The 19,379-nt window shown below is 43.0% G+C and overlaps 1 protein-coding gene across 6 annotated transcripts in view; it reads left to right on the top strand.

Moving 5' to 3' along the window:
• The window catches only part of LOC115592655 (mediator of RNA polymerase II transcription subunit 13-like), an 87,345-nt gene that overhangs the window by 53,214 nt on the left and 14,752 nt on the right, over nt 1–19,379 (top strand). For 5 of the 6 annotated variants that reach the window (XM_030435685.1, XM_030435684.1, XM_030435682.1 and 2 more), the window contains exons 3-10: nt 1,088–1,172; nt 4,164–4,247; nt 14,919–15,064; nt 16,054–16,260; nt 17,145–17,309; nt 17,432–17,588; nt 17,691–17,795; nt 18,552–19,175. In XM_030435685.1, the coding sequence (XP_030291545.1) occupies nt 1,088–1,172; nt 4,164–4,247; nt 14,919–15,064; nt 16,054–16,260; nt 17,145–17,309; nt 17,432–17,588; nt 17,691–17,795; nt 18,552–19,175 (1,573 nt within the window). The remainder of the gene's footprint in view (nt 1–1,087; nt 1,173–4,163; nt 4,248–14,918; nt 15,065–16,053; nt 16,261–17,144; nt 17,310–17,431; nt 17,589–17,690; nt 17,796–18,551; nt 19,176–19,379) is intronic. The other variant, XM_030435683.1, reaches the window with a different exon arrangement.

Genomic DNA, 19,379 nt, shown 5'->3' with positions numbered 1-19,379 from the left:
CCATGGTTACAGGGTAATTCTGGCGAGTAAGGAAATTTCATTCACTGTGGTATGAAGAAGAAGAAGAAGAAGAGGAGGGGAAAAAAATGAGGAGGGAAATATCAACAAAGCAACAGAGAGAAAGAGAAAAGAAGGAAATCAGGGAGGAGAAAGGACGAGGAGCGAGAGGAGGAAAGAGAAAACCTCCACTGGGGTTTATGCCACCCATCCCCCAGGCGATCTGCCTCTGTCTCTCATTCCTTTTTTCTTGTGTATTTCTGTGATGCTTGGTTTGTTTGCCACCACCCTATAAGCAAACACAACACCCACCCACAAGCCTCCAGTTCTTCCAGGAGCCCTGCAGGTATATGGCAAAGAACAAAGAGAAACACTGTTAACTGGCCCCTGTGTGTGTGTGTGTGTGTGTGTGTTCTTATTTTGGGAGGACCAGTAGTGGGGGTTGTTGCCGGTGCAGGGTCGCAGGGGGTTAAAGAAATCACATTTGACACATGTGAAGCTGCCGCTGACATGTCAGAGGCGGAGTGCAGCCGATTTGACCACGTTTGTCCTCGGCCGCTCGAATTTCACAGGAAGAAGAAGAAAAAAAAAAAAAACGGGTTGAGTTTTTTTGTGCTCCGTGTGCATGTACGAACCTGAGCACGCAAGCATGTGTGTGTCCGCCTGCGCAGATACAGCCGCACTCTCACTCTCACTCTCACTCTCCGCCTAACTGAGGCTGACAACTGCATGGGGTTTGACTGGGCTGTCGCCGCAGCCAACCTGACAGCTGTACAGCCAAGCACCCTCTGCACACACACACACACACACACACACACACACACACACGCACGCATGTAAACAGATCTCCTGCGTAATTTCCGATATGATGTACAGGTTTTCTCATCAGCACATGCAGCATGTTTTGACAGAGCGAGCCATGAACACATGTAGTTAAATGTGTTGTTTATTATCCCCAAGCTGGTGTGTGCAGATGTTTCGCTGTCACTGAAAATATCATCGCTATGTCTTTTTTCTTTATTTTTTTATCGCTGAGAGGTAATAAAAAGCTGTGATGCATCATTTTACGATTATTTTCCCTCTCTTTCAGTGGCGGAGGAGGGGCTGTGGGAGTGCGGGCTGTCCTACGAGTGCAGGACCCTCCTGTTCAAGGCCATACACAACCTGCTGGAAAGGTAAAACTATCATCACAACCTACTACTTCGTTTGTTCCTCCAGTAGAATCATACACACATAGTTACTTGATTTTCTTAGTTATTGTTACGCATATTTAGTGACATGAATAACTTTTGTGCCTTTTGCGTGATTTGCGCTACTTCAGTCATTTTCAAATAAAGTAAATATTTAAAATTAAATTTTTATCAGAGCCTGACCGATATGCATTGTTGGCAGATATAGCACAGATATATTGGTATCGGTGCACTTTTTAAATTTTTTTTATTTAATAAAATCACAATACCTGAAAATATATTGTGTACTTTTGATGCATGTTTGATTTAGAGAGCCTAAATATTGTGTGTAGAGAGTGAGCTGTGATAAATGATTAGAGTTGATCTATAAATTCTCCCGAACGCACCAATAATAACAATAACAGATTACATTTGTTTAGCACTTTCTCCAAGAGGCTTTAAAGCTTTATCAGTACCATCAGTACTTGGAATATGCACTCTGAATGTATACACAGGCCCTTAATTGACCAAGAATGGATTTTTTTTTTTTTAAATCCCCAAATTCCCTAAACAAACAACAAACTTCGCGTCGAGTCGATAGATGGCTTCGGATTTCTTGCAGCAGCTTCACCTTAATGAAATTATAATCTGAGCGCTGAATCACTTGCTCAAGTACCCAAAGCTCTCCTTTCTGAGTCAGAGCCATCTGTTAAATGAAGCAGCACATATTTGCTCTCTATTAAGTTAAGCATCAGTGATCATCATAGGGGGCAGGCTGAATTAACCTTCCTATTACCTTGAAGCTAACTCCTTTTATAGCTTACTATTTCAACATGGGGGGATCACTTCCACTCTCTCTTTCATATCGAACAGATGAAACTGACCTCTGTCGCAGACTGTTATTATTGTTGTCATTTTTAAACGATTGAAATTTGAATTAATCAAGCCTCCAACAAACAGTTACAAATAAAGCAGTTACGAGTATTTACATAAAACAAGCACAGAAGTAAAAAAAAACAAAACAAAACACGTATAAAAGACAAATGTTAAGAAGTACAGGATGTTTATCAAGTCCAAGGTCTAGAGTCAGTTAAGGCTTGTAGGCTAGGAGAGCTCTGTCAAATGGGTAATTATTAACAAAAAAACATTTTCAGAATAAAACTGGAATAACAGCACAGAGACGAGGAGTTCTGTGGTTGGGTCTCGAGGTGACCAGACTGTGCATCCTCAAAGCCTTAGTCAGTAGAAACCAGCACAAATCTAAAAGGAGAGGAAACTCGGCTAACAAACGGGCTAACATGCTAACATGTGTGCCAAAACAAACGTTGTACAGTTGGTAATATGTAAATGTTTGTGTTTGCAGCTTTTGTTGATACCCTATGTGGCTAAAAAAAGAAAAAGGAAATCACTTTATATAGAGAGTACACTCATTGTCATATTGTCCAATAACTCGTCTAGTAGAAGTGGCCTTTAAGAGCCAGAGATGTGGTAGAAGAATATTGCGTTATAACAATAGAAAAGTTGGTTGTATCAGTCAATCAACAATTTGGTAACTGCTGAAGGACCTGCAGGTTTTTTTCAGCTTCCACTCACAGTTGTTGCTCCACTGTTGACCCGCTCACAATATGATCTTTGATGGGGCTCCCATGTAGTGACCGTGCTTCAGGACGCACTGATCTAATTCACTGAACTCGTACCGGGGCCATTACTGACCTTTTTAAGCAGTTTGCGTATCGGCCGCAATATGGCTTATCCACATTAAATACAATTTGTCCGTTGATGTTTTTGTAAAAGTTCTCGTTTCCAAGAAATCGAGCGCTCTTATGTTCAATAAGCAGCCTCGGTCAGATAAACCAAACATTATAATAAGAATGCACCAAAGATGGTAGAGCTGGAGGCTGAAAGCTTTGGAAGGCTCAGCCTGGCTGCGTTGAGAGCGGGCCATAAAATAATTTCGTAATTCCTCGACCCGGGTCAGAGGGTCCAGCAGGGAATTCACTGGCACCTGCTCACAGAGACGAGTCAAAGTCGCCAGAGCACCGAGTTTTGTCTGTGAAAGGAGGCCGAAAAACGAGGCGAAGACGTGCGCACAGATGGTGGGATAGCCAAATAGGGAGCAATGATGGCCGAACTGTTTGATGTGATCAGATTTTGATGCCATCAAAGAAAAAAGGTTTTTGGAGAGCTGTGTGTAACAGAGGGCACACCACTTAGGGGAAAGCAGATTAGCGAGAAGATTACCTTTCCTTTTCCTGTGCACCTGTCATAAACTCCACATGTCTGCAGGAGCGGAGGGACGGCCCCTGCTGCAGCTGCAATAAGTCAAATGTTTGCAGTGCTAGTGACTGAACTTCTACAACTTATGCTGCATATTATAAAAAAACCCCACATAAAACAGTTCCTGCCCATAAACATTTCATAAGTTAGGCCTTTAGGCAGCTGTGTAATATAATCCTACACAACACCAGCAAAAGATATGGCCTCTAAAATCGCCATTTCATGTATATCATAGACTTCTATTTTCATTTTTCTTTTAGCATTTATTTTTTGCTTTCTCTTCGTATTGTCTCTTAAATGCAGTTTGAACAGTTTCTTGATGTTTTCAGTGTCTTATTTTTTATTGCACTTATTTGTCTTTGTAATGCACTTTGAATCACATTGTGTCTGAATGCCTTGCAATAGAATACAGCCTGAAGTGCAGCTGAATTTTCACAGATTTTTTTTTTGCCGTGTGACCGTTGCACTCAGCTATCGTGATTCAAAAGCTTCCCAGATGTGCCGATGTGTGTTGAATTTCATGCTTTTAACAGGATTTGGTTTGTGGATATTGGTTATTTTTGACTACATTTCATTTTTTGTTAAAGGACTCTCAAAAAAGACAACATGAGGTAACAAATAGGTCAAGATGTTGATAAAAAGGTGTGATGACTGACTTTCTGTCTCTCCTCTGTTGGCGTTTCCTTCTCCATCTCCTCCTTCTTCCCCTCGCTGCTGCAGATGTTTGATGGATAAAGGGTTCGTGAGGATCGGGAAGTGGTTCTTCAAGCCACATGAACTGGAAGAGAAGTCTTTGGCCAACAGGTAAGCAGAACTTTCATCACACACACACACACACACACACACTCAGGCCTCACTGAGCTGTCACTGGGCTTTCTCAGCAGGTTCCACATATGTTAGGCGGTGAGGAACACACACCACAGTAGTCCTCGTGTGTGATCATGTGCCTGCGAGTGTGACACAGCCGGCCAGTGTGAATGGCTTTTATGCGATTCAGTATTTGTCGAGTCCCCCTCTTCTTGATGTTCCAGCGGCTGGCTCGTGGTGTGAGACTATTAAAAAACCGGGGCTGTGAATGGTGGTGAGAGGTGAGAGCCGAGCTGAGTCGAGCTCTCGCAGCTCTCTCTGGGCAAGGGGAGGCTGGTATTGTGAGTGTGTGTGTGTGTGTGTGTGTGTCACGCTGTGTGAGTGTGCAGGCAATGTGGGAGACAGACTGAAACAGAGTAAAAAGAGGGGTGGGTGTGATGACAGTAGCTCAACTTGTTGCTTCAGCCATTGTAGTTCCGTTCTCGCAGCTCTCAGCCGGCCCACTCCAGCCTCTCCTGCTGGTGACGATGCAACATTCCTCACATCTCAAACACAGCCGCGCTCAAATGCTAAGTATCCGAGTAAACGGCTCCTCGGAAACCACTTAGCTGTCAAACGGCTGTTTTTTTTTTTTTAAAGAAATCTTTGCTTTGAGGCGGCAAGCACAGAAAAATCATCCCTCTATTCATATTTACTTTGTAGTTCTTGAACTGGAAAGCTGTAAATTGCGTTGTCATTCAAACGCTGGTGCAAATTAAACAGACGCACAGGAAACTCTTTGCACTGGAAATGTGCTGACACAAGCGCAGCGTGCTGTAGCAAAAAGCAAGTGGAAGTCCTTCCGTGAGGCGCGCAGTGTGACATTTAAAGAGTGTTTGTCGCCGGTGTTGCATATATGATGTTTTGAGGAACTTTGCGTACCTAGAAGCACCCATCGAGGTAAAGTTCACCGCCCACGGATGATAGATTAAAGTAAATACACCTGGAAAAAAAAAAAAGAGTGTAGCGACATAATGAATTCAGATGCTTCCATACAAGGTGGTCACTGAATGGTTTGATGTGAAAGGGGAAGGATGTGAAACACCTTCAGATCTCAACCCAGATGAACCCTTTTGGGGAGATTTTGGTTTAGGTTTCAGATGTTCCTTCCCTCCAATAGTTACACACAGTTCCGATGGCCCAACGCTTAACACATGTTTTCTTTAGCAGCTTGCAAATGATTTTAGTTAAACTGAGGTGTACACATGTCCTGTGAGCTAGGGTTGTTCCTAATGTCTGTGTTGTTTAAACACAAGTTTAAAGGAGCTCCTTTATAACAATTTGTAGCAATTTACATGTATTAATCACTTTTTTTAATTGGCCATGTGTGAGCGAATGTAACAATAGCGGGTGGCTTTGTAACATCTTGGACACAGCAGTTGTTAACATTAGTAATGGATGCTTGTGTTTTTTGCTACGCAATACACTGTATATGTCCTGATATTATACAATATCCTCAAAAGCACTCCATAAATGCTAGGACTGGGCAACAGTATTAAATATCATATCTTGCTACAGGGATGACTGATGGTATTTTGATAAATTTGGACACAAAGAGATTAATCATAAATAATCATCTGTAATGTGAATATATGATGAAGTGGGTAAAGACAAGTATTAGAACAAGTAGAACAGTCTTAAGAACAAAAAAAAATACATCACTTTACTATAACGCAGCCTTTACAACCAGGAAAAGACAACACTTATGACTATCACCATATATCCATATCCAAAATCTAAGATGATATATAGGCTCATATGACAATTTGTGATATAATATTGATATATTGCCCGGCCCAACTAGGAAAACAGGACATGACAACATGACAATCTTGGGAATATGCAATTTAGCAAGTTTTAATGTCTAGTGTTTCTGGTGTGTTTATTGTCTTGTCAACATGCGAGCACTATATCCTCCCTGTGTTCACTCATTTTCTCACATTTTTTAGCCCACATCCTCCCTGAACCCAGTTATACACAATTACCATGGATATCTTTTACTTTTTCTGAGGTCGTGACATCTTTTTGCAGATTCTCTGTGTGTCTTCGCCGCATTCTCCTGTTTGACAGTTAAAAATGGGCTAAGACTTTGCTTTAAGGAGAAAAAAAGAAAGGAAGATCAGTTAAAAACAATTGTGTGGGAGGCAGGAAGGTGTGAAGGCACACTGGGTCCTGATGATGTGTTCGGGTGTGCGCACGTACTGTACAGTATGTATACAAATGTATGTTGAGTTTCCCCGAAATGACACTCTGTGTTTTGAGTGAGTGCAGAGATTTACAGGATCTACATTCCTCTTCATTTTGACAGCTCTGTATGAATACATTGTCAGCTGGTACGCCCCCTGCTGAGCCAATCCCGACTCACACTGTCTGTGAATTATTGAACATCCTGGAAGGAGAGACGGAGAGAAGGAGGAAGAGACATTCTTAAACACGTAGACGCAAAACAAATAGGAATCTCATATAGATGTCTGCACTGGATTTCATGCGGCTGTTGCATGTATTGCATGGTGCTAATGAGCCGTGACGTTTTCTCTCTCTTTCCACATGTCCCCACTACTTGCTCCAAGCACACACACTGTCCTAAATGCCCACACACACACACACACGCACACTTTCTCTTGTTCCCAGAATAGCAGTGTTGCCCCACACTTGACAGTGCGAGCTGTAAGAACCCCTGCAGATCCCTGTCCGTCAGTGTTTTCGTGCCATGAGGGAACATTGCTCAGTTAGGCATACACTGACCTCCTGCCTCAGCTGTAACCAGGCTCCTTTGTCTCTTCTTCACTCCCACACTGCGCCATTTATACCCAACAGGGGGCGCTTGGGAGCTAATATCAATGCCATGCCCCCTTACCCGTGCCAACTCCTGTGCCTTGGCGTTGCCGCCTTTGTCAGGCTTATCTGGTGTTTATCCCGTATGTGTCCCCGGGGGCACGGCGAGGATTGGCACATCCAGGACACCCTCCTCTGCCACCATCAACTCCCCCCCCCTCTACCCACCCCCAACTCCTCTCTCAGCACAACACTCATGCTCTCTTTGTGTCTGAATGGGAGGAAAAAGCACTCTCGGTTGGTAACGGATTGCATCAGACGCTGAGGGGAGCGTGCGAGAGAGAGAGAGAGAGAGAGAGAGAGAGAGAGGGTGAGTGTGTGTGAGGGAAGAGGAAGAGCAGGGAGGAGGCTCAGTGTGTGTGGTGGTGTGGTGGGGAGGTGGGGATCTGGGAAGGTGGGGGGTCGTAAATTAATCATCACTATAGACGGCTCAATGGATGTATTAGAGTCTGTCTCCCTCATTAGATCAGTCAATTCTGTGCATGCCAAGTATGGCAGCACATAGTATATTTGCTAATCTAGGTGCTCTCACTCGCATTAATGACCATATACTCATGCATAACTAATGTCCTTATTTTACAGTGTAACAGAGCTGTCCTCTGGTACTTCCCCATGAAACACAAACAAGTTGCACTGTCTGTTTAAGATGCTGTTTTAAAAATGGCAGTAATCCTCACCTGACCTCTCCTCTCCTCTCCTCTCCTCGGGGACCAATGACATTGAGATATTAGCCATCTCCTAGGCAACAAACATTTGGTGGTAGGCCACATCACAAGGTCACAGAATCTCCAGAAATAAAACAAAAACAACAAATACGACAAACACATTTTACTGCATTGTGCGATTACATCTACTGATGCCAAGATAGTTTGTAAATTTGTATTTGTTTTCATTATTACAATAACGTAACAAATGGATATGTGCAGGGGAGGAAGGAAGTGCTCCCGAGTATGAAAGAAATATTACTTTCATGCAAGTTTAATCATAAGAATCAGAATGAAATAATTAAAATTGCCAACCGACCTAATTTTGGCTCACATTGGTGTGTTGGGTTAAATTTGCTTTTGGGGGCGTAAAGGAAAAAAAAAAGTTGAACTCCCAGTCGCAATTAGCGAGAGACAGAAAGTCACATGCTGGTACTTCATGTAGCCTTTGTTCTTCATCTTTATTCAAACGCTAATGCATTAACAGTTGGGTAGATTAAAAATGATAACAAAGACCTTTAACCTTAAAATAAATCAGGGATTTGATTATAGTCAATTTTTTGCTGTTGAAGAAGATTAATGATGTAAATATGTAAAATAAATCATTAATAGCTGACGTTTTGCTGTGGTTAAGTTTGAGGCCAGCTGATTATTTAACCAGTAAGTGACTGGCAAGGAAAATATTGACTGACTGGCAGATGGATGGATAACATCAAATGAGTCACTAGCTGAATAAAAGGTGGACTGAGCAGGGCTTGAATAAAAGTTAAAAGTTTGGCATTTAGAACTCAAGGTTTTAGAAAAGGTTGTCTTTTTTAGTAAATACAGTAAATACTTGTTATTGGAAGAAGGAGAAGACTTCCTATTCACTGCAACCAGCTACTTCTGCAAACTTGAATGAAGCTCAATTGGACATCGTATATGAAAAAGATTCAGGCATGCCAGAAATTGGTAATTGATTGATGATGAATAACCATCACTAAGAAATGATAAATGTATTGATGTGTTGATGCCACTGTATCCACAGTTTCTGTCAATGTGAGACATAATATGACGTGCTGCATGAAACAGCATCTCATGTGTTGTCATGTTTTTTTTTCCCACTATTGTCGGATTGATTAAAGTCCTTTATTTCACTTTCAAGATAATAAGTGCCTCACTTTCATCCATAAGCATCCTTGGTGATTATTTGTATTGCTGAAATACTTTGCATTTAGTCCTTTGAAACACGTTGTTCTTCGCGTGTCTCCCTAGAGACAAAAAACGAGATACACTATTCCCCTTGATTTCTAATATTACCAGGTAAAATCACTGAGAGAAAGACGAAAACAAGCCCACACAGATCAATAGCAGGGACGGTGATACATTACAGCTACAGCCTACCGAACAGATCCTTTTCCTCTCGTTTTAATTAGGACCACAGCTTAAAAGCCTGTGGAAGCTCGCACTGATTTTCTTACTGAAGTTAGTTTCCACTTGGCAACATTCATGTGGGGATACCCTGCTGACAGAGTACACTAGAAACGATAATTATACCTATGAAGCCGACTTTAAAGGTGCTCTTGTAGTTTTCTTTCGAAAAGTCATGATCGCATTCAGTGTTACTCGCAATAAAAACACATTTTGTGGTCCTTTTGTGGATAAAAGAACATCCATCTGTGCTAGCTAGAAATCTACTTTGCTGTTTTTTTTGGCCTGTCGTTACTTTAACATGTGAACGCATCGTTCCATCAACCATGTATTCACCAACATGCACAAAAAAAGGGACTTGATCAGAAAAACATTGCTCTAATATGGCTGCTATTGGCTAAAAACTCCTTACATTACCTTTAAGTATTTCAATTATGTGTGTTTTTTTTCATCTGTCATTTAATGAGTTCAGTTCAAAGTGTCCCATTTAAAGCAAGGTTCTTCGATCATGTTGAGTGAATGTGAGTTATTTAGATAACTCACTCTGATTGAGTTAAATTAAATTAATGCAGATATAAACCTAATGTGTTTACTCAGCAAATTCATCTTAGGTTATGGGGAACTTTGACATGAACATAGTGTGTGTTTCAAGTGTTAATTATTGACGTGTTGTGCATAAAAGCGATGCATTTCAACTTGATTATTCTGTCTCTTGATATTGACTCAACATGAATGACAAGCTTTGCATTAAATGTGACACTTCACATTGAGCTTATTTATCTATTTACTTCCTGAGTGTGTTCACGGTCACTCTCAGAACTTCCAGTTGCAATAGCCTGATATATTTTCCAAGACCGATGTCCTCCGGCGCGACACCTTTTTCATCGCGAGGCCATGTTAATAGTTGGAACAGTGTTTGAGCTCAAACATTGTGATAGTAACACTGGCTAAAGCCTCCCACTTGGGGCCACTGAATAATACATCAAGCCGACTGCACCCCCCCTTATGCCCGTGTTAATACTTGTGTGTGCATGCAGGAACATATGCACACACCTGCGTAAGCCTGGGAGCATTATGCATGTTTGGTGGTTTGGCTGGATTTGTTTGTGGGGCATAAACTCTCTGTGCCAGTGCAGTGGAAGGACTTATAGCGCGTGTGTGTACATGCTGCTCATAAGAGCTTACAAGAGGGTAAACATCGTCCTTGACGTCGGTCCACATGCACCAGAGCTGCAGAGCAGTGTGCACTGTTTCCAAGGGATGTGTCGAGATCATGTAGGAAGGGTTAGGTGGCCAGAAGGACAGAGATAACTCATGATAGTGCCGCTGTGGTGGCAGAGAGAGAATTTAAGGTACAGATTAACAAGATTAATCCCTCAGATTTGAGAGAATCTGAGAAAGTGTCATCACGCCTGCTTGGTGTATATGATCGCAGCTAATGATATCAAAACACAATCATCACTTTGACGCTTCTAACAGAGGAAACAGACGCTTTGTGTTTTGCTTTTCTTTCTCCTCTCATCTAATCTTGTTTTATTTTTTCCCCCCACTGGGTTAGACATGAGAGCGCGCCGACAATCAAGATAACCGTTGTTATTTTGTGTGCATGCGATCGCACACACAGATGCTTGTGTGTCAAGTCCATGATGCATGTCGGACATTAACCAGCTCCCCTGCTGGCTGCCTGGATGCCTGGCTGGCTGGTGGCGTCGCGATGGGGTGAAAAGACACATGTTGTCACAGGAATCTCTTCTAGTCAGTGGCACTCTAACATGCACTTACAGCCTACCTTGTACACATGTGCTGGCGTGAATTTGCGCTGTTAGTGCTGTCGTATAAGCTTCAGCACAAACTGTACGTATGAGCCAAATTAAATGGACACACACAGACACAGACACACACACACGTACAGTGACGTCTCTGTGTGTTCTCCAGCTCTACCCTCCCTGATTGATTTCACCATAAAATTGTGCTCAGTAGCCACCCATTAAAACTCTGATCTCATCGATATGTGTGCAGCTATTGCAGTGCGTGGCACTGAATTATTCACCTCCTCCTCTTCCTCTCTCACTCGTCTTGCTCTCACTCCTCATTTTACACTGTATCCTTTCTTTCCACGTCCTCCTCATCTCCTCGCCATCCCCCCGTCCTCCCTTTCCGTCTCATGCGTCTCCTTCATTTTTCCACCTCTGAGTGCTCACTCTGTCTCCATCTTCTTCTCCTCCTGCTCTTCCTCCTTCCGTCCTTCCTCCTCTCACTCTTCTTTCTCTCAACCACCTCACCCCCACTCCCTCAGTCTCCTCTCTCTCTCTCTCTCTCTCTCTCTTGCTCTCTCTCTCTCTCTCTCTCTTTCTCTCCAGTACTGTCAGCCCTGAGGCGAGTCTCAGCCATCACTCCTCTTCATTTATTAATACCTGTACTCATACAGCCAAGCACACACAGCTGCCTCACATCTCCGTCCACTGCTCTCACTCTCTCTCTCAAACATACACACACACACACACACACACACACACACACACACACACACACACACACACACATGCACGCACTTGCCGACTGCACAGCTGTCCCCAAGGATGCGATGAGCCCAGTGTGTCCACATACTCGCACCCGCTTACTGTGCAGAAAAATGCCCTTTGTAAAAGGACAGGGAGCATCAATCTCCCAGCTGCGTCAGCCTACAGTTTGATGCTCTTTTTGTAGTTCTGCTTCTCCCTCGCTTACATTTAATTGCACTTTATTGCAGTTATAATGGCTCTTAGGTCATAATTGTCGCAAATTACTCACTGGTTAGACTGATTGCTTGTATGTTTATCATTTATTCTTGTTTACCCAGCTGAATTTTCCCTCTCACTACACATTATTAAATGGCTTAGATCGTTCAGTAGCGTTTTTTTTTTTTGGGGGGGGGGGGTTGCTTTGTAATCACAGTATAATAATTATACAGGAATAATTGGAGAGCACAAAGGTGAGCCATTTTTTAATTTTTTTTTTTTATAAGCACACAATAATTTTGCCTGGAATTTCAAAAGTATCCAAACACTAATCCTGTTGGATAGAAAAAGAGAGACAATGATGCGAGAAAAGAAAAAAACAAGTGATGATTCCCAGCAGCCGTTCTCTCTTGTTCGGCCAGAGCAGCCGTTTTTTTTACGAGGGGTCTGGAGGGAGCCATGTTTTTTGTACACACATCAGCTCCGATCAGTATACACACTTCTCATAAAACTATACAATAACGATATAAACAGAATTATTAACACAAGAGGGAAATAAACTCTGATGGCTGCTTCACTTCACAGCCGTGCAGGGCTCATCAGTCAGTCAAACAATTAGCCAGTCTGTCTTTGCCTTAAAACCTCTATATATGAATGTAAATTAAAGGGTAACTAAACGTAAATCAAAGTGTGTTTACAGGTCTTGGAGAGTTCTACTGCATATGTGAAAAAAAGCAGTATAAAGCCTTTAATGGCTGCAGAGGAAGCTGGATGTAATCTGAGAAAATTGCCTCCAGTGATGTCACTCAGTGGCTGAGTCGCATTCTAAGTAATGTAGGCCCCGGGTTTTGAAAAACGGTCCGCTGGCCTCGCATTGCACTCCTGTTACACTGTTGGACAGTTTAAAATGTTTAAAATGATCAGAATTGATACAGCAGAACCAGAGATGCCACCTTTTTATACCATGCGCTCTTTTTCCTGCCATACCTTGTGCCTACATTACCCACTAGGCAACTTGCTCTGTTGACTTCCTTTTATTCTTTTTTTTTATGTAAGGCGGTTGCACAAAATACATTTATCTAACACTAGATATATTTGTTAAGTTGAATGATCTCATATTCTTTAAGTTGAGTGCAGTAGTAATTGCAGGGTAATTATTTTTTGAATAGAAAGTACTCTACTTACATTTAATGTTCATTGTACTAAAATAAATTGTGTATATTCTCATCAATTTAATGGTTTAATTCAACACTATAAATAAAGCTAGCCATCCTCCAAAGAAGAGTTTGATGGCAGTTTAACTGTTGGACAATGCATGCTGGGAAGCCTGTTGTATTTAATAGCAGCCGATGATAGAGACTATTATCGGTATATATTCTTTTCAAATGACTTTTAATTGAGTGAAATAACTTGTTTCAAATAAGAGCAGCTCCTTTTTCAAATAAAAACGTTAAGACCTGCAGATTTTAATTATCCACATTAAGATCTCTTAAAAAGCAAGTAGATTAAAACATGTAACATGGTCATGGTGGTCAGAATCAGCTTTTTCAGTCACTAGAGGCAATTCATCAGGTTACATTCGACTTCCTCTGCAGCCACAAAATGATTTATCCTACTTTGTCACATATGCAGCAGTACTCCTGTGAACATATTTAATGTGTAAAATTGGTGGAGTTACCCTCGACTTGGTTGACTCAGTGCTAGCATAGAGGGTAATTTGAGCTTTTATGCTTGTCAATAGACTGACTGAATATCCTGAATGTAAATTATGACAGTTGGTGCATATGTGCGTGGCAGTTAGCTGCGTTGCTCCTCTTGACTTGCAGCTGTTCCGCCGAGCTTCCCCGTGCAGCTATATATAGCTCTTCATATGGTGTAATGATGCACTGAGGACGAGGTTGGAGGGCAGTGACATTGAAAAGCATGCGTGTGAACGCGCTGCTTTAGCTCTTCTCTTCCCTCCTGTGGCTGTGCGGACCTGTGTCCAAACCACCTGTTTTGAGAGAATGTGCATTATTTTTTTTTTTTTAATGGAGCAGAGAATTTGGCCTCCTCTCTCTTTGGGTGTTGCTCGGCGCCATCTGGAGGCCGTCACGGTCAACGCCATGACACGTTTGCCTCCCTCAAGACTGTGTTTAGCTCTGCCCATGAGTGACTGTGGAACTGGCCATTTTATTGAATTTGATGATCCATTACAGCTCAAATGGAGGTCCGGCTCCCTCAGGGCAAAGGAGATATTGCATAGGCAGCAGGGTAATCACAAGGAGATTACAGTACCTGCTGACTTTATTGTCAGTCTGAAATATACAAACCAAGGTAGTAAGGAGCTTTATAGATTAAAAATATACATCAGTGAAGCCGTCGCGGTAGTTAATGATGTCCAGCCCGCCCACTGGTATATAGATCGCAATAAGGCCCCCACAATTACTCCTCTGTGATTAAAAAAAGAGCAATGTGTGATGAACTACAGCCGGGGCTGTGTAATAAAGCGAGCGCTGCATATGTAAACATGTAGTCACCACAATCAGTCATAAGCAAATGAGGATTTATACCTGCAATAAGGAGCCGATGTGGGAGGCGATGAAGATGATCAATGAAGGAAGGGCTGAGCGAGGCTTTCACGCAGACACGTTCTGAGCGCGAGCGCTAAATTGCAGTTTGGAGGAAAGCTGTCGTCATCTGTCACAGGCGGCACATTCACGCTGTACATTTGTTTTTTCAGCGGCTGTGATTTATGGCTTTATTTGATCCCAGGTTTAACATTATTAAATCTGATTTTATTTCATTCTAATCTCAGTTTAATTACGTTAACACTTGTGGAAGGTTCGTGTGATCAAATCGGACAGGGAGAGCCGTTCCTGTAGCTGAAACACAAAAGACTAAAGCCCAACTGCATGTTCCTGTGCTGTGCTGCTTCTCACTGCTTCTTTCTGTCCTCTGTCCCCCCCCCCCCCCCCCCACAGTGAACACCTATCATGCTCCTTCTCCTTCTTCCTCCACGGGGAGAGCAACGTGTGCACGAGCGTGGAGATCGCCCAGCACCAACCTGCATACCACATCACAGAACACCACATCCGCCTCGCGCAGACCTCCATCACACCAGTGCAAGGTAAGACCACAAAGCCAGTGATGTTTGTTTGTGGCCCATGTACGCAGAAGAAACAAAAACGATGTTTAGGAAGCATGTACTGAGGAAGTACTCAGATGCATTGCTTAAAGTAGCAATACCACACAGAGATAATACTTTATGAGTGGGTGAAAGTCCTGGATTAAAAGTATTATTAGAAAAATGTGCTAAAAGTGTCAAAAGTAAAAGTACTCACTGTGCAGTAAATTGATCTCTGTCTGTGTTTAACTGTTATAAAAGATGTTTTTGGATTATTATCACAACCGCATCAATGTGTATGTCGTATCTTACTGCGGTAGATATTTATTTTAACTACTTGATACACTGTTGGGTAGTTTGATCTGCATCAGTGCGTCATATCTCTCAAGCTTTGTGGCTTTCCTCTGTGTTTTTCAACACTCCCATTTTATTGGATCCATTTGGCCCGGAAAGAAAAAAAAAACAGAAACAATAAAATGCAGCACACTACCACCACATCATTGCCAGCCGCTGTGACAGCCACGACTTCCAGGCAGCACACATTTCATATAATAGTCTGTGGACAGGGAGGCTTTATACAGCTCTTCATAACCTTTCCACGATCAGCGGAGATTGCAGCAGGAAGGATGTAAATGATATTTTAAGCAGCGAGGCTGAAGGGGGATAAGCCACCAGCCATGTTTTTCATTTCAACAGATAATGTATCCATTTTTTCCACCTCGCAATGGAAAGGTAGTTTTTCTTTCTTAATAGAAAAATTGGTCTTTTCGGCAATTTCAAGCCAATTATACACTTTGGGCAGGTCGCTGTGTCACCTCCTACGAGTGATTGCTTTGTTGCTACAGTCAGTAGTTTCAGGAGGCATCTATCATTTCCCTGCTATACCTTCTGGTGAATCACCCAAATAAAAAGATACACATGTGACTGAGATGTGCTGTCCAAAGGTATGCTGCATGATCAAAACTGAAATGTGTGTTTCTGTCCGTCTGCAGTGGTCCTGAGTCCGTACGGCCTGAGCGGCACTCTGACAGGTCAGACCTACAAGATGAGCGACCCGGCGGCACGGAAGCTGATGGAGGAGTGGAGCTACTTCTACCCCGTGGTACTCCAGCAGAAAGAGGGAGGCGGAGAAAAGGAAAAAGAAGAGGCGAGCCAGGGCTATGATCGCGCCGGTCACGTGGCGGTGGAGGTCATCGTAGGTACGGAAAGAGTCAGCACGTCTGTTGGATTTAAGCGAACTGCGTCTCCAGTGGCAGTATTTACAGCTTTACGGAAACAAATGTAGCTTATCTAGTATGAAGACTTTTAGCGTCTTTTCGGGGTGAGAACAGCAATTAAAACGCATTAGGCTGCCGAGATGTTGCTTAGTATTCCTCTTGAGATCTCAGTTTCACACAGGGATAGATAAGAGAAATGATCGTCCTACAGTCCTGGGCGGCATTACTAAAAACATGTGCAAGTGAATAAACAGCTTTTAGATAAGTGAGAACTGATGAAACACACTGTACGCAGCCACATCAGCGCTTCTAGTGCTATTGAATGGTACTTTGTCTCGTCGTAGCACATCTCACATTGGAAAACGGGAAGTGGCTGGAAGGGAGGAGAGAGAGCAGCAAAAAGAGAGAAAGAAAGGATAGGGAAGTGGAGGTAAAAAAGAAAATAACCCCGGGGAGTTATTCTAATAGCTTTGTCTAATCAGTCCGATCCCACAGCGTTGGTTTGACCTGATTATAATCAAAACTCACACGGTTACCGGTGGCTTCGACATCTAGAAAAGAAACTGTCTGTCTCGTCTTTGCTGCCTGAAATGATAGTGAAAAAAGCGAGCGGGAAAGGGATTGGAGATATGTTTTGTATGAGCTGTGAGCAAAAAAAACCCTTGTTAACATGGATAGGGAGAGTTGCACGTACTACATATAAGCGCCTACTGTGGTTGTTGCCAGTTGACATAAATGTCCGCCACATGAAATCTCCAAATGGTGCTTGTTTTGACCGTTTCAATGAACCGTGTAGTTAAAAGTAAGCAGCTGTCCCTCCTGCTGTTTCATAACATTTATGAATGCCCTTTATTTTCTCTTCGTAGGTGGGGTAAGGATGACCTACCCAGCTGCTTTGGTGCTGATTGCCCAGGGGGACCTACCAGTGGAGCAGCCTCCACCTGTTCCTGCTGCTCAGGGCCTCAGCAGGGAGCAGAACCACTGCAGCGTGCCGCTCACGCCGCCCACGTCGCCGCAGCAGCCCTGCTCAGGTAACAAATACATACTGTACATACTCGCTCATTCCATCTGATGTAAACAGCCAGGCAAAGAAACCAATGTGTACATTTAATTTAAACTATAATCTCTAATTATAATTTCCTCATCTTTTCAGCGGACAGCGGCTTCGTGACCTCCACCTCCAGCGTTCCCACGCTAGACAGCAGCATGGGCGTCACCAGCATCAGCCCGAAGCATTCTGGGAAGAAGCTAACCTGTCAGGTGGTCCATCAGGCCTGGAGGGAGTGCTATCTCAACCAGCCTCAGTACGCGTAAGCTGAACCGTCACTTTTGAGGTCACCTGGCGTGATTAGTATTGAAGAGCAGTGGTGCAGTTGAGCCCGTGCCCTCATGGATCTGTTTGCTCCCCGCAGATCAAATCAGCCGAGTGACGCGACGCCCAAGAAGGAAGTGCCAAATGGAGGAACCACATGGGACTTCAACGATCTGGGAGCGAGAGTGTCCTGCAGCTGCTCCAGGTACCACCGGGCTGCACGCAAGCTGTTCAATATCAGCAATAATGATTTTTTTTTCTTGCTATGTATATTCCCAAGGTCTTTTCAAGGGTGTTTGTTCAAATATCATCCATAGATCTGCTTTATATAAAATTGTATTTATAAACATGTGGCAAAAATTATTTTTTGAAATGAAGAAGAAGATCTGTGTTTAAAGATTTTGTATCTGCTTCAGCCAATGTTCAGGTTTCTGTTCTGGACATATATGCCAAGAAGTGCATATTTCATTACAATATGCATCATTTGCACATGTAAACATACAATTTGCATTAACTGTACAACAAACAGTTAATGCAAATAATCTTAATGTCAGTAATCAACTGGGGAAGGTTAATTAGTTAAATGATAATAGAATAATTTAGAATAACAAAAGAAATATACAATAATAAATGAATTAAAATAATAATTTCAAATAATATTGATAATTTACCATTTTCACCTGTATTGCCTGCCTTTAAAAAGCCTTTTTCACACTCCAGTGGAGACTTTGTTCAGAGAGTTTTCGTCGTATGAATAATACATTACAGCTTTATAAAAGGGCTTTGTTGACTTGACTTGCGATGAGAACAAAGAACAGGACCTGAGTTTTAGAAATTCTCAAAAAGAAAGGGAATCAAAAAAGAAGAGTGGGAATTGGAAGATTCTCATTATTGTTCATTAAATGAACCTCTCTGTATTCTTGGGTTGTTTGCTTTCTAAACATACTTGACTGTATTGCAGGTTGAAGCAGCAGAAGCTGAATCTGACCGCCGTGTCCACTGCCAACCCTCAGGCCAGTGCCAACCCCACTCAGTCCTCTGGCCCGTCATTATACCCTCCCTCCCTGCCCAAACACAAGACCAGTGACAAGACAGAAAAGGCTGACAAACAGTCCAAGAGGCCGGCCACCATCCCCTTCCACCACCGCTTGTCTGTCACACAGGAGACCCCTCTGGAACAGGACTCACCGGGAGGGCCTCAGCTCGGGGGTCTTGTGGCGCTGGAGCCGCCCTTGGAGCCTCTGGCTGCTCTGCCAAGCTGCAAGTATCCCAAACCACTTTCCAACGGCAGGAAAGCCCCCGAGTCCCTCCTCCACTCGCCAATGTCTCCGCTCCCGCCCACACTCAGCCCGCACCCCGTGGACATGCCTGTCTGTCCAGATGGGGCTTCGGGGATGGGGATGATTGCCAGTGAGACGGCTGTGTATACAGCTCTCCTGAGGAAGAGGGAGAATGGAGCTGGCTGGTGGAGAGGCTTCAGGACTCCCAGGACTGATAAGACTGACTTCAGACCCCCTGAACTCCCCTCTGATAAATTAGAGGAAGTGAAGACAGAGACAGCCGCTGAGGGAGCTCCACTAAAGAGGTCTCTTTCACTTTTACTGTATGTTTTTACTACTATGTTCTTAGATATGTGTCTTGTTCTCCTGTACTGTAGCTGCCCTCCCCTGTCTTTTACGTACAACTTAAAGTATCCGAAATGTTTTTTTATGGATGCTGCAAGGTGGAAGGCCCGTCCGAATATCCTACAATGTGGGACAATAAAGTGAATCTTGAATCTTGAGTAGCA

Source organism: Sparus aurata, chromosome 12, assembly GCF_900880675.1.
Source record: "Sparus aurata chromosome 12, fSpaAur1.1, whole genome shotgun sequence".
Lineage (NCBI taxonomy): Eukaryota > Metazoa > Chordata > Actinopteri > Spariformes > Sparidae > Sparus > Sparus aurata.
The sequence above is the reverse complement of the archived record's forward strand: the minus strand, read 5'-3'. Positions and strand labels throughout refer to the sequence as shown.